We start from the raw sequence: 14,025 nt of genomic DNA, 5'->3' as shown, positions 1-14,025 counted from the left end.
ACTATTCACAAATATTGTTTATAAATATTGTTGATGGGTACAGTTCACAGAGGTGAAGTTGTCATTACAAACTTTAAGTTTAAGTTAGTATATGGGTGGACACTTTTTGTATTTAAAATATTAAATAATATTATAAAGAGGTGTGTGGGGCTTAGGAGAAGGCAATCATGTGATTTTCTAGAATTGAGAAAAAAGAAAAGCTCAGGCTTTTGCAACCCTACCTTGGTGTGGAGAAGAAACCCTAGGTTTATTTGAATTGTGCTAATGTTTAGCTTGTTGCTTGCTGATTTTACTATTTCTTTCAATTCTCTCTACATCGCTTCTAAAAATAAGGTTGACACTTTATATATATGTTTTTTCCTTTTTCATCAATATTAGTGTTTGCACTGACGATAAATTCGGTTCTAGAAAGATGGTCAAAGCGAGCCATGTCACCTAGAAATAGGGTGGCAATGTGCTGAGTGGCCCCGCCTGGCCTAGTCAGTCCGGTCCTAAAAAGAAAGGGTCTGGGCCAGAAATTTGGCCCGGGGGTTGGGCAACCATAGCCAAAAGGTAGAGCCGGTGTGGGCCTAAACTTGGGCCTGCCCGGTTCGGCCTAGGCCTAAACCATTTTCTTTATTCTTTTTTATTTTATTTGGCCTGGCCAGTCTGATAGAGCTAGGGCCCTTTTGGCCCGGTTAGGGATAGCCCTTCAAGGACTAAGGCCATGACTGACTCGGCCTGTTGCCAGTTCTACATGCAAATGGGCCAAATCCCAATAGCACTAAAGCATGTCTGAGTACATGCAAGCAAACGAGGCGTACACCCAAGTGAAGTTTGATCAAAGTAAGCCTATACTGAGATAGCATTTGGATTTTAGGGGAAATTTATAAAGAAAGAATCAAGAGTTGAACTATTTAACATCCCTATTCTTTTTATTTATATAATCACAGAAGCTAAGATAATTGACTTTTTGGTATATTTTTCTAAATTTCCTTTGAGGGTGCGGTTTGTATGGAACTGAGACTCAAAACTATCAAATTAGAGCCCATCTTCAAATAGTGTCGAGAAATATAGTTTCAATATTGAAAATCTTTGTGATAGACTTAAAATATATTTCCATCTTTATTTATAAAATTTAAAGCTTAAAAAATAGTGTAGATCGAGCAGATCTATGAAAGCTTGAAAATATTGAAAATTGACGGTCCGAAAATGCGTTGCGACATGTACTATTTCAAAAACTTGAAATCCATTTTTTTTCTCATGTCCATGCATCTTGATGTCGAGATGATCAATTTCAGGATATTTAGACATCAAAACAACATTTTTTAATGAAAATTTTGATGTGGGCTCTAATTTAATTGTTTAAAGCCTCATCTCTATATAAACTTGTTCGTTTAGAATAAGCCGTTCTAGACGGTAGGGTTCAAAAGACGGCAGTTTTGATGAAAGTAACGGTTGTTCGGAAGGTAACATCTCCTTACCTGATTCTTTGCATAAAAGGTAACGCGTGGGGTTCTGAAAAAGGTATGTACAGGAAATTATGGCCTTAATTCACAGTATAACAGCCATTATATAATGTCTCTTTAAATTAGGTTTCCATTTTTAGTAAGAAATCTAATGCTCGTTATATAGAAAATATGAAAATAACATAAAACGACAGCTATTATTTTATTGGTGTGGTTTGTATAAGGCTGAGGCCTTAAACAATCAAAGAAGGGGCGCACCTTGAAATGATGTTGAAAGATATTATTGAAGTATTGAAAATGTTAGTGATAGCTTGAAAATTTATTTTCATCTCTGATTATAAAATTTAAAGCTTAAAAAATAATGTAGACCGAGCAAATATATGAGCACTTGATAATCTTGAAAATTGACCGTCCAGAAAATGTATTATAAAATGTACTATTTTCAATATTTGAAATCCATTTTTCTTATGTACATACATCTTGAGGCGGATATGATCAATTTGAGGATTTTCGAGCATAGAAAAACTTCCTATAATGAATTTTTGAGGTACACCTTAATTTGATTGTTTGGAGCCTCACCCTTGTATAAACTTTTTCCTTATTTTATTCACCCAAAAAGGCCACCATTATTTTGAAAAGAGAAATCGGTTGTAAAAAAATTAAATAAAATTTATAATAAAAAATATTTATGCTATCGATTATCAATAAAAGTTAAGTAATGTGGTCAAAAAGGGTATCTTTGTTATTCTCTTTTCTCGTTTTTACCTTTCGGTCCCATTTTCTTTTCTCCTTTACCGTTTCCTTTTCTTTTTCACTTTTTTATATTTGGTGAAACTCTCTTTTGGTCCTTTTTTATGGAAGGAAAATGGACCAGCTTCATTCCATTCCTCTATGGACTTTGTTAAACCTTCACACTATGCATCCGGCTTGTGCTTGAGTGCTTAGCAGTTGATGTTAACCGCATGAAGTCTCAAGTTCAATTCCTACTGTGAAACTACTCAAAAGTGTGGAACTACTCAAAAGAGAAAAACATGGGAGAGGAGGAGAGAGGGTTTTGTGGTTTCACACTTTTAGAGAACAAAATAGTGTCACATAAGTTCACTAATGTTGAACAGGAGTTTGTGGGCTTTATCATGGACAATGATAAAAAAACTCGGCTCGGGCTCGGGATTCGGCCCCCCACTGAGTAATTGAAAGAATCTGAGTCAACTTGTCCGAGTCACAAAAAAACCTAAAAAGGGCTAGAATTTTGAAATAAAATGCAATTTTTTTTTTTAAATCGAAAAAATTCTACATTTTAGTAAAGACCAAACAAAACAATAAACCATATTCAAAGTCTTAAAGAGATGGAAAAAATATATGACAGATGAAATTTGGAAAAATTGATTTTTAGCTGGAAATTCAGGCAAATCATAAAAAAGGAAAAATTAGAAAACTAGAGCATATGATGAGAAAAATTCACTAATCACCATAATAAACATCAAATTATATGTATATCCACATTTATACCATGATTTAATTAAAAAATATATATTTTTTATGATTCTTTTTCTTTTATGATATTTTTATACGGGGGTGGTTTGTATAAGATTGGAACCTTAAACAATCCAATTAAGGCGCACCGACGAATTTTATCATAACAAGTAATTTTGGTGTAAAAAATTCTTAGTATTATTTAAAATCAATTTTTATCTCTAATTATAAAATTTCAAACTCCAAAAAGGTTTAAAATCAAGTAGATCTATAAATGTATAAAAATATTGAAAATGGATGGTCTAGATAATGTGCTGCAAGATACACTATTTATGGGATTCAAAATATTTTATTTTCATATTCACACATCTCGATGTCGAGATGATCAATTAGATGGTTTTTAATATTAAAACAACCTGGATTTTTTATTTGCATCTTTAATTCTACATTTTAAGGTTGCAACCTTACATAAACTTTTTCCTTGTTATAAATTTTTTGTTGGAGTAAGTCAACTTTTTTCTTTTCATATTGTTTTTCAAATAAGATCTGTTTTGTTGGGTACTTTTAGTATTTTCTCTCTTACCTTTCTTTATCGGTATGAATCTCTCAGATCCCATCTGAAATTTCTTTTTCTTTGCTTTTTGTGCTGAAATTCTTTCTTTTGTCATTCATTATTGATTCCTTGATCGTATCTTTACTTCTTTATGGTTTTATTTGGATGCTTGTCCATTGTTAATTGCGTACTCCTACGGTCTGTTTCTCGCTTTTACTTAATAATTTTTTGTTATTTACTTCATTCTAGGTCAAGTTTATCATATTCTTCTTTCCCAAAAGATACCAACTCTTAGTTTATCATATTCTTCTTTCCCATAATATTTCCAACTCTTGCACCAGCATACTTTCTATTTACTTCCTTGGACAAAATACATGCTATGGATACTTTTTGGATCTCAAATTTTGAGGATATAATCTAAATAACTCATAGAATATTTTTAGCAAAAGAAAAAAAAATTGAAATAGACTTTTTATGTACTAAACAAAACTAGTGCCTCAAATCGAATAGAAACCGTCCAATTTTTTAAGGGTTAGATCTAAGTGTTGTAAAACTTGAAATTCACATATTTATTTTAAAATAATTATCTAGTAATTTTATATGGTTCCCAAAATTTTAGACAAAAAAAATCAAATGAGCTAGGTATTTTGACCGAGGAAGTTGATGCACAACATGCTGTTGTGGGAGCACAGTATATGGGCTCTTCTTCTTTAGCTTGCATCTTGCTTGATATTCATAATTGTCTATTATTATCATCCTCAAAGTCTTTTCTAACTAATTGGGGTCAGCTTCGTAAGTGTCTATAATGTCCTTAATTAAGGTAATTATTGAAGAAGCCATTACCTTGAGTACAAAAAGGCAATAAACTTCCTAAGCCGTTAGACATGAAAATGAAAACCGACAACAGAAATCTAGTATCGACTGCATTTGATCACAACACTTTGACATGAAAGATCTAGGGGAGGCTTCTTATGCTCTGGGCATCAAGATAATAAAAAATAGGGCCAGAACGATTCAACCAAAAGGGACTACTGATTCATCTTCCATTCTCCTTCGAATTTTGTTTACTTTCTTTTAGTTTTTGGTATCGATAATGGACACCACTATGTGTACACATGTACACTAGACAATATGTACAGTGTACTACTCCTTCGCTCCTTTGGTTCAAGTAATTCATTACGGAAAATTGTTTCATGCCGGCTGGACCGCATTTCTACATATTTTGACCAAGGAAGTTGATGCACAACATGCTGTTGTGGGAGCACAGTATATGAGCTCTTCTTCTTTAGCTTGTATCTTGCTTGATATTCATAATTGTCTATTATTATCATCCTCAAAGTCTTTTCCAACTAATTGGGGTCAGCTTCGTAAGTGTCTATAATGTCCTTAATTAAGGTAATTATTGAAGAAGCTATTACCTTGAGTACAAAAAGGCAATAAACTTCCTAAGCCGTTAGACATGACAATGAAAACCGACAACAGAAATCTATTATCGACTGCATTTGATCACAACACTTTGACATGAAAGATCTAGGGGAGGCTTCCTATGCTCTGGGCATCAAGATAATAAAAAATAGGGCCAGAACGATTCAACCAAAAGGGAATACTGATTCATCTTCCATTCTCCTTCGAATTTTGTTTACTTTCTTTTAGTTTTTGGTATCGATAATGGACACCGCTATGTGTACACATGTACACTAGACAATATGTACAGTGTACTACTCCTTCGCTCCTTTGGTTCAAGTAATTCATTACGGAAAATTGTTTCTTGCCGGCTGGACCGCATTTCTACATATGCGGTCGAGGAAGTGTAAAGCATCCATCTTAAAGATGGATGCAAGTAGGTATTTCATCTAAAAACAATGGAAACTAACGGTCCAAATATTTTCTTACTAGAATTATTATTTTCAGTTTTTAAAATTATTTATTTTTTCATATTCATGATCTCCATGTTAGAAATTATATATCCTAAAAAATTAAGCCTTAAAATCTATCTAAAAGATTGATTTATTAAGATGCCCGCATGCGGACATGGCTGCATGGAAACCGGGTCCATTCATTATTGGTTATATATAGTTATACTTTCATGTCTTTCAAGTTTGAAAGGTGCACACACGTGTAAGTTGTGTCCACCCCTTTTGTATTAATGAAAGAAGGCTAGCTTCACATTTTCTCTTATAAGTGGAATGTGGAAAAAGACATGCTTCCTCCAAACTTTAAAACTCCAAAGTACAATCAAGAAGTCAAAGAAAAGAGAAATGTATACTATATATATAGAATAAGCAAACCTCCACTAATCCTTGTAAAAGTTACAGCTTTGCACCATTTTCCAATACTATCCCTTATTTTATGAGGGGTCCTTAAACCATTCCATCAAGCCTCTTTTTCGCTCCGACAGAATGGTCAGTTGCTTCGGAACCAAGGATTAGCTGTGAGTAACATGGGTGATATATGAGGCCTTTTTTTTTTTTTTTTCCAAGTGTAACGAAAAAGGATATGGGGAGTTACAGTTCTTTGGATGGTATGGTCTTTGATAGAACAGAATAACAAAATAGGATTCGTGTAACTAACCTTAAATAATTGAGATAAGATTATGATGATGATGACGATGAGTTATAATAAATGTGACATTAATTGTATGACAATACGTATAAGCAAAATTTTATGAAATTAGATAATAAGATATGAAGCCAACTCCAATTAGTTGGGAAACTGATCTGGCGATGATGGTGAGATAATAGACATGAACAATTGAATACGTTGGCTATTTTTTTATTTAATTTCAAAATACCCATAAAGAAACACATGGTCTTGAGTTGGAATAGTTGTAAATGGGCAAAAAGTTAAATAACTCATCTCTTATGGTATTTGAATAATTTCCCCTAAATATAACAACTTCTCAAATTTGAAGGTAATTATTCTACTATTATAGATTTTCTTTTCAAAATTTATGTAATAGATGTGATTTTTCATTTTCTTTTTCTTTTTAACCAAAGACAATTAGTTCATAGTATGAAAGACTTTGACATATGGCTTCCCTGGAGGCCATGGTAATTGCACTATTACTAGTACTCCTGCTAGAGACAATACTACTAAATTATAGCGTCACAAATTAAAGCAACTAAACATTTATGAGTAAGCTTCACTTCTATGTGTTATTAAAAAGTTCGCCTACAAGCAACGGTAGTTGGTTTTAATGTTGATGGATGGTGGATATGCTACATACATACGGATATATGAGTCGGAAATATATGAGTATTAAAAATGCTAGTATCAGCTTTTCAGACACGTCTATACATTATTTAAAAAAAAAATGCAGTAGTATGTTAGGTACTATCTCGAGAAAAGTTTTGAAAGAAAGTGTTTAAATTTCTGAAGTACTACATACAAGTTCTGTGTTTGTAATATGTCAACACACACAGGCAACAAAAGACACACTTCCCTATGTTAGATTGTGTGCTAGTAATTGCATAAGTATGCAAAGTTGGATGGTAGCGTCGCACACACAGAGAGAGAAAACTTGATATTAGTGCTGCAGACACATGAGAGAGATAGAGATAGCTCTTACAGAGATAAGCAACACGGGGGTAGTCGTGCTCGATCTCGTTGGCCACACGAAGGAAGGGGCGAATCTCAATAATCGTGGGAGGGAGGGCTTCACTGTCGAAGGGCTCAGGGACATCGCCGACCGTTCTCGCTCCACTGCTTCTGCTGCTACTACTATCACCATTTGATCGTCCACCATCTTCTTCAACAACAGTAATCTCATCCATCCTTTACTTGTTGCAGCAAAGACCCCACACATTCACACTATTTATATAAGTATTTGGACCTCTCATGTGCTTCATTTCATTCCATTTCATTAGAGTTTAAGAAACAAATACGATATGCTTTTAGCCTCTCCTTTTGCTTTTCCTTTTGCTTTCCAGCTCCTTTACTTCGCGACGAGTGTTTCACCCCCTCCCTCTCTCTCTTTCTCATGCTTGTGCATTAAAGGCCAATTTAATATCACACACATAGAAGATCTCTCTCAAATGTACTTCACCGTATGAAAATATGAAGGATATCTGAAGGATCTCTCTCTCTCTCTCCATTATCTTATGTGTAACAATGAACCTTCCCCTTGTTACTTGACGAGTTATATGTGATGTCATGAAACACTATGCTAAATCAATTGCTTTATTGTCAGTGGGAGAAAAAGGGCTCGCTATAAGTGGGAAGATGTACTCGTCCTCAAATGATTGGATATTTAATATTTTATTAGACCAACCTACTTTGGATTGGTGATTTCGCTTGCGGATTCATCCGCTTGTGCCCATCACGTGCGAATTACTCTGGCTTCGAGTTCTCCCGGTAAATTAGGGTGGGAAATGGGCGGGTCAACCCATGGACTTGATGGATCGACCAAACCGGGTTTGGGTTTGGGTCCACTTGACCATAACCTGAACAAGGTTAGGTCTAGGTCTAGGATTAGCTTAAATCAATTCTGGTCAGGTTGATAACTATGTTGAGACTGCTTCCATGGAGCATAATTCGAGGTTTTTGAGTACCATATTGAGTTCTTGTGACCATATGATGACGAGGGTGCTCAGGGGCTCGTGAAAGATGAGATTGGTTGGTTTCTTGGGTGACAACATTTTCATCATCATGAGCACGTACTACATCATCTTGAACATCTTGTATGATGTCATAGTGATGGCACCTTCTTCTACAAGGGAAGTTCGAGAGCTATCATTATTGAGAGGCAAATCAACTGGAGGAGCAAACACATCCTGGGCATCCCTATGTGGAGGTGATGAATCAAAAGAAAAAGTCTGTATGTAGGATTTGTAACACTCAAACCATTTTGCATAGGTAGTCAGCTCTCTCTGAATATGTCCACTGTCAAACAAAGAACTTGGATTAGCATATGAAAAAATATTTTCATCAAATACAACATGCATGGAGATGTAGACTCGCCTTGTGGGTGGTTGCAAACATCTGTAATGCTTATGCTGAATATAATAATCCAAAAATAAACATAGAAGAGAACGAGAACAGAATTTATCTTCATCATAGTCTCGAGGTACAAAAAATATTGACACCCAAAAATCCAAAGTGATGAATAGTTTGGTAGGTGACTAAAGAACAATGAATATGGTGAATTCATTACAATAAAGAGGTATTTTGAAGATAGATGGATCGATTGAGAAAGGATTGGTTTAAATAAGTGTGAGAAATAATGTGGTTTAATGAAATATGTGAGTTGGGATGTGGAAAAATCTTAGAAAAGATCGAGAGGAGGGTGTTGGACGTCTGGTAAAAAGAAAAAGATAGGAAGAAGCTAGTTGGGCGTTTATGAGAAAGAAGATGGGCAGGAGATTTAGTGCTTGATTTTAGAGAGAGGGTTTGTGTGGAATGATGTTATGGTGTAAGAGGATGTAGAAAGTGGGTTTTATGACGTGGACGTATGAGAATTGGGGTGATATATAGATGCCATGGATGAGTGACGAATAAATCTTGACGATGTGAAAACAATGGCAAAGTGAAAAACTGGAGCCACGTCATGGATGCAAGGGGTGAAGAAGTATGCAAACAAGAATGATGCAAAACGATGGATGACGTATGCAAAAAAAAGGATGATGTAAAAGGCAAAGTATTGAGGGACTAAAAGGGTGTAAAACAGTAGATGCAAGGGCGCAAAAAATTTTGCATGAAAGGGGAGTGAGAGACTTATTTTGGATTGAGATATTGGCATCGATGTTTGTTATGATATCATAAAAGTTTTTTTTTGAGAGGAACTCTTTTGATAGAATAATTGTATTCCACACTAACAATGTGGTGACCATTTCACTGTATATATAATAATAATATAATGGACACCTTTTTATCTTATTAGATACAATATACACTTTCCTATCTTATTACATTCTCTTAAAAAGAAAAAAATAATATTTCTATTATTGCCTTTTTAAAACTAGGATGAGTAATATTTCTACGAAAAGCTTTCTATGTTCCCTTTACAACATAGAAGTTCTATCCTCCCCCATATCCAACCATCCATTTTTGAATGGAAGGTTAAGATTGCTTCAATCACAATATCACGTCTCTACACTGTCTTATTTTTAATTTTTTTTTTCTATAAACAATTTTGACACCAAATTTTGGATGTCCATTCCTCTATTAAACTCTCACTAATGAAAAATATAAAAAAAATATTTTTAATAAAATAACCAAAATACCCCTAAAAGTTTCAAGGGGTATTTTGGTTATTATTTTTTATCAAAAAATTATTTTTAATATTTTTTATAGTTGTGCCCCCAATGAGACCAAATTTCATATTCAGAAAAATTGTATTAAAGAAACTAAAACTAAAATACTTTTAAACGTCGGATCTTAAATCAAACGGTGAGTGGCGCTCTTTATAAAAAATAGACAGCTGGATGGTAAAAAAAAGATAGAACTTCTATGTTGTAGGGAGAACATTGAAAGGTTTCCCATATTTTCTATTGTTTCCTTTTTCCTTTCTAAATTAAGATCCCGCCATCATCCTTTCTCATCAAGAGACTTTTGAGGTAGCATGGTTCCGATGTCATAATGCTCTTTCCTACATCTGCCGTTTGTATCCACCATCTTACTTGCACGAATAGTGGATCCTCCCTTTCGTAGGCCCTTCTAGTGATACTACATTTATTTATTTTGAAACTGAATAGTGCTACTACATTTTGTAATCTTGTAACCTCTTTTCGTTATCAATCATAGATCAATCACAACTAACGATCTTTTTTTTATCAATCATAGTTCAAACTTCAATGTTAGGAATGGAACTTGAGATCCAGCCTCGCTTGACGTTCATGCTAACCATTCAAGCCTAAGCCCCATTCCTAATAACTAACGATTTTTGTACAGAAATATAACTCTTTTTAACCCTCCAAAAAAGGTACAATACTTTTTGCATTTAGTTGAGGACAGTAAACCATGTTCTCAGCTCAATAGGCTCATCACCGTCCAATCAACTGTTGGGCAACAGAGACGAACTAACCATTTGGAATCTTATAATGCCCAGGCAGGTCTGGCGCTTCATCTAGGCAATGATTGGACGGTGATGACCATAATAATCATGGGCTTTTTCACGGTCACTGGTGTTATCTTATACTTTGCCTTGAACCTAATCAAATCAAATTTTGATCACTCTGTTATTATCATTAGTATTATTTTTGACAATCAAATTACAATCACTTCATCAATTGAAGAACTTTTCATCCTTTTTATGGAAGCTTAATAGAAGGGTAACTATTTCTAGTACAACACTTCAAAAGATAATGGGGAAGAAACATTTCAACCTGAATTCAGACAGATCATTTTTTAAATAGTTATCAATATATGCTCAAAAACTAGAAAAAGAAAAGCTGCAGAACCTGTGTATCAATAGATACAATACACCACAATGGAGAGCCTAAGGTTCACATCCCATGAGTGGATGCTAATCATCTATTAATAATAAAAAAAGCACTAATCATATCTGGTTAGCTTTGTTTCTGGTCAACATTGAATTTTGCGATGAAGAAACCAATAGTATCCAGCGAAGCAGAGGGGTCAAATCTCTGAACCAATACTTCCTCACCCGGTCTAAGCCATTCTCTGTTAAAATAAATCAGAATACATATAGACATGTCAGGTTGCTAGAGCATAATGAATGAATTTATCAGAAGAAATTTATTGTTATCTGCATAGAGGAACTTCACTACGAGTTTGGAAAGAGTTATACATGGTTCAGAGGATGATTTTCACATTAGGAAGTGAAAACATGCTTTTCACCAAAGACACTTTTCAGTGATTAATTAACCAACCTCCAATCTCCAATTACCGAATGGATTTAATTATAACAGTCCAAATCTAAAATTATTTAGGAAGCACCACATTGTAGCTCAGTGGGATTTCGGTACCATATCACTAGAAAAGGGTTTCAAATTCCTTACTTCCCGAGAAGGGACTTTATTGGGCATGGAATACGTGTTTTTTTTTGGGTTACAATACTCAAAATCGTGTGCAACAATGGGGTTTCTAGCCCTAAAGGCAGAGAGCGCTAAGGTGCTTAAAATCATTTTTTTCTCAGAACTACTCTAAAATGATTTTTTGTCTTGTATGGATGTTGCTAAATATTCAATAAGTCATCTCCCCCGAATACACAGTCCATGCGGCTTAGTGGGATTTCGGTACCCATGAACCATAGGATTCCCCCACCCATAGGACTAATGCCAATTTTGATGGAAGCTTGTCAGAAAATCTGTGCTCAGTTCTAGTTGGAGCCATCGTGAAGATTAGAGTATGCTAATCTAAACTCCCTCTCTTGAGTGTAGGGACAGGCCCACATGCTTGGTGAAACAACTCAAGCTGAGGCAATGGTGCTTCTCAATGCTAACTCATTAACAACTTGAAGTCTTGCGACCTTATCAGATATGCAAGAGCAGAGACATCTCACCCATGCACAGTTGCAGGTATCCAAGGATTAACAGTGATTAAATAATTGAAGATTCCTGGTTTCTTTCCAGCTGGTCTTTCATAACTTCATCTAGCCAAAGCCAAAACCAATAGTTCTGGCCAAAGAAGGGAACCAATAAAGCCTTTTTGTCATTAAACGGGCAAGTCACTTCCATTAGCATAGCTGATCATTTTGGATGCTTTCCTTCTGATTTTACAACATTGGACAACCATACTGGTCCGAGCACAAAAGGGAGGAAAAAGAGTTGTCCCCTATTAAAATCAGCATACCGTATAGTTTTTTTTTTTTTTTTTCCTTTCAATTGAAAAAAAAGAAGAAAAAAACCTCCCTATCTCTCTGGGATACCATTCAATTGAAAACAACTCTCGGGGATACTATCTAAAATCTCTAAGGAAACCGCTTCTCTATAAGACCAACCTCTATTTATAGGAGGCAACATAGCATATTATCTCTCTAGGAAGCTCACTTCTCTTTGTCTGTCGGGTCATGATCTCTCTAGAGAAAGCCTGCCTTTCAAATATGGTGACCCATCTAGGACACACAAAGGCCACATACTAGCTTGATCTCCAAGCAACCCAATGTGATATCCTCGCTTTTTACAGTAAGAGATATATCCAACCCATAACATCCTACTTTGCAGTAAGTTATGCGAAAATATTGGCTCCCTAAAAGACAAGGATTTGTTGGGATTATGTGGCCATTTAAAGGCCTTATGAGAGCATATATTAAATTATATAATGAAATATTGGCAGCCTTATGAGAGCATATATTAAAATTATATAATGAAATATTGGCTCCAATGGGAGTATGGTCCACTTTGGACTATGAGGCATTGCTAATGCCGAAACTCCACTTGAGTTTTGACAGGTTATGGCTCAAGGTGATGTCAAAAACCCGTTGTCTTGGGCATTGTGTGAGCACAACCGATATGGGTTTTGATGTTGGGTCATCCCTTGATGAGGTCGGAGTTGTGCCAAGGACAAATACATTAGGGGACTAGATGTAAACCCATGTGTGATAGTTGGCCGGAGAGGGCAAGGGCCTAAAACCTCATCATTACTATCACCACTAGTTAGTAGTCCGGGAAGCTGCCCTTAGGATAAGGGCATGTGATGCGTACATGTACGAAAGAGATGACTCCTTACAACACGGGACTGTGCTGGAAGGACCCATAAAGCGTAGTACTGAAATAGGGCTTGAACTTGTCCTCGGGAAGGTACTTGTAATCTATAGACTAGGATCATGTCTCCTTCATTTATTGGGTGACTTTGATAGTCCAATAATGAGCCCCTGCGAAGGGCTGTGGGTCATGGGAACTGTTGTGCCAGTTTGAGAAGTTGCAGTGAAATATAGTCTCTAGAAAGATGAAGTCCTCAGTATATTTGTTGTAATCCTAACTCTATGGATCTAATTCCCATCAAATCTTCTTAGATATGTTTAAATATGTTTTAATTATTTTTCAGATAATTAAAACGATTTTTAAACACCTCTAGGTATTTTATTTTATTTAAAAATAATTTTTAAATGTAAAAAATCAATTTTCTGGATTTATTTTAATTAGAGAGGAAAATAAAATATTTAGTGGCTTTATAAAATTTATTTTAATGGTTGAAAGTTTTACTTAAAGTATTGGGGGCCTATTGGGGTTCATTAGGCCGACCAATTAGTGGGGCGTGGGGCCTAGAAGGCCACCCATAGGGGTGGGACGCCCCACCTCTTTCTTCTTTCCTAAAATGAGAGGCTTGTGCAATAAGCCATCTTGTGATTTGAATTTTTTAGGAAAGTATGGTGTAGAGATTTTAATTGATTTCGAAAATGGAAAGTGTAAGAGTTAATTGAAATTGATTTAGTAATCTTCTCTACACAATATTTGATTGGAATAGAGTCATGGAAATTGAGAGATAATGGTTCCACCTCATTTTTTTAATCATGATGGCTGATCTAAAGAGTGAAAGGATGAGATCTCTTCAAACCACAAGTCTCCAAAATCAAAGGTCAAGATTAAGTCTCATAATGATGGCAAAACCATAACCCGATAAACCCTAGCATTTATGTTATATAAACTAGCT

General features: G+C 35.2%; 1 protein-coding gene and 1 non-coding gene across 22 annotated transcripts in view; both read right to left on the bottom strand.

Moving 5' to 3' along the window:
- The window catches only part of LOC18437224 (putative callose synthase 8), a 98,540-nt gene extending 91,247 nt beyond the window's left edge, over nucleotides 1-7,293 (bottom strand). The window contains exon 1 of the transcript XR_016050968.1: nucleotides 7,043-7,293. This is a non-coding gene — a transcript (putative callose synthase 8). The remainder of the gene's footprint in view (nucleotides 1-7,042) is intronic.
- Nucleotides 7,294-10,700: 3,407 nt separating this feature from the next.
- LOC18437218 (NOL1/NOP2/sun family protein) overlaps nucleotides 10,701-14,025 on the bottom strand; it is a 125,474-nt gene continuing 122,149 nt past the window's right edge. For all 21 annotated transcript variants that reach the window (XR_016050956.1, XR_016050957.1, XR_016050954.1 and 18 more), the window contains one exon: nucleotides 10,701-11,094. Coding sequence is in view for 9 of the 21 variants with exons in the window: in XM_088860330.1 (XP_088716456.1) it covers nucleotides 10,980-11,094 (115 nt within the window). In the remaining 12 variants the exon portion in view is untranslated. The remainder of the gene's footprint in view (nucleotides 11,095-14,025) is intronic.

This window comes from Amborella trichopoda, chromosome 3 (assembly GCF_054954075.1).
Source record: "Amborella trichopoda isolate Santa Cruz 75 chromosome 3, AtrichopodaSantaCruz75HAP2 v2.0, whole genome shotgun sequence".
In the NCBI taxonomy this organism is placed as follows: Eukaryota; Viridiplantae; Streptophyta; class Magnoliopsida; order Amborellales; family Amborellaceae; genus Amborella; species Amborella trichopoda.
This window is presented reverse-complemented; position numbering and strand designations above follow the sequence as displayed.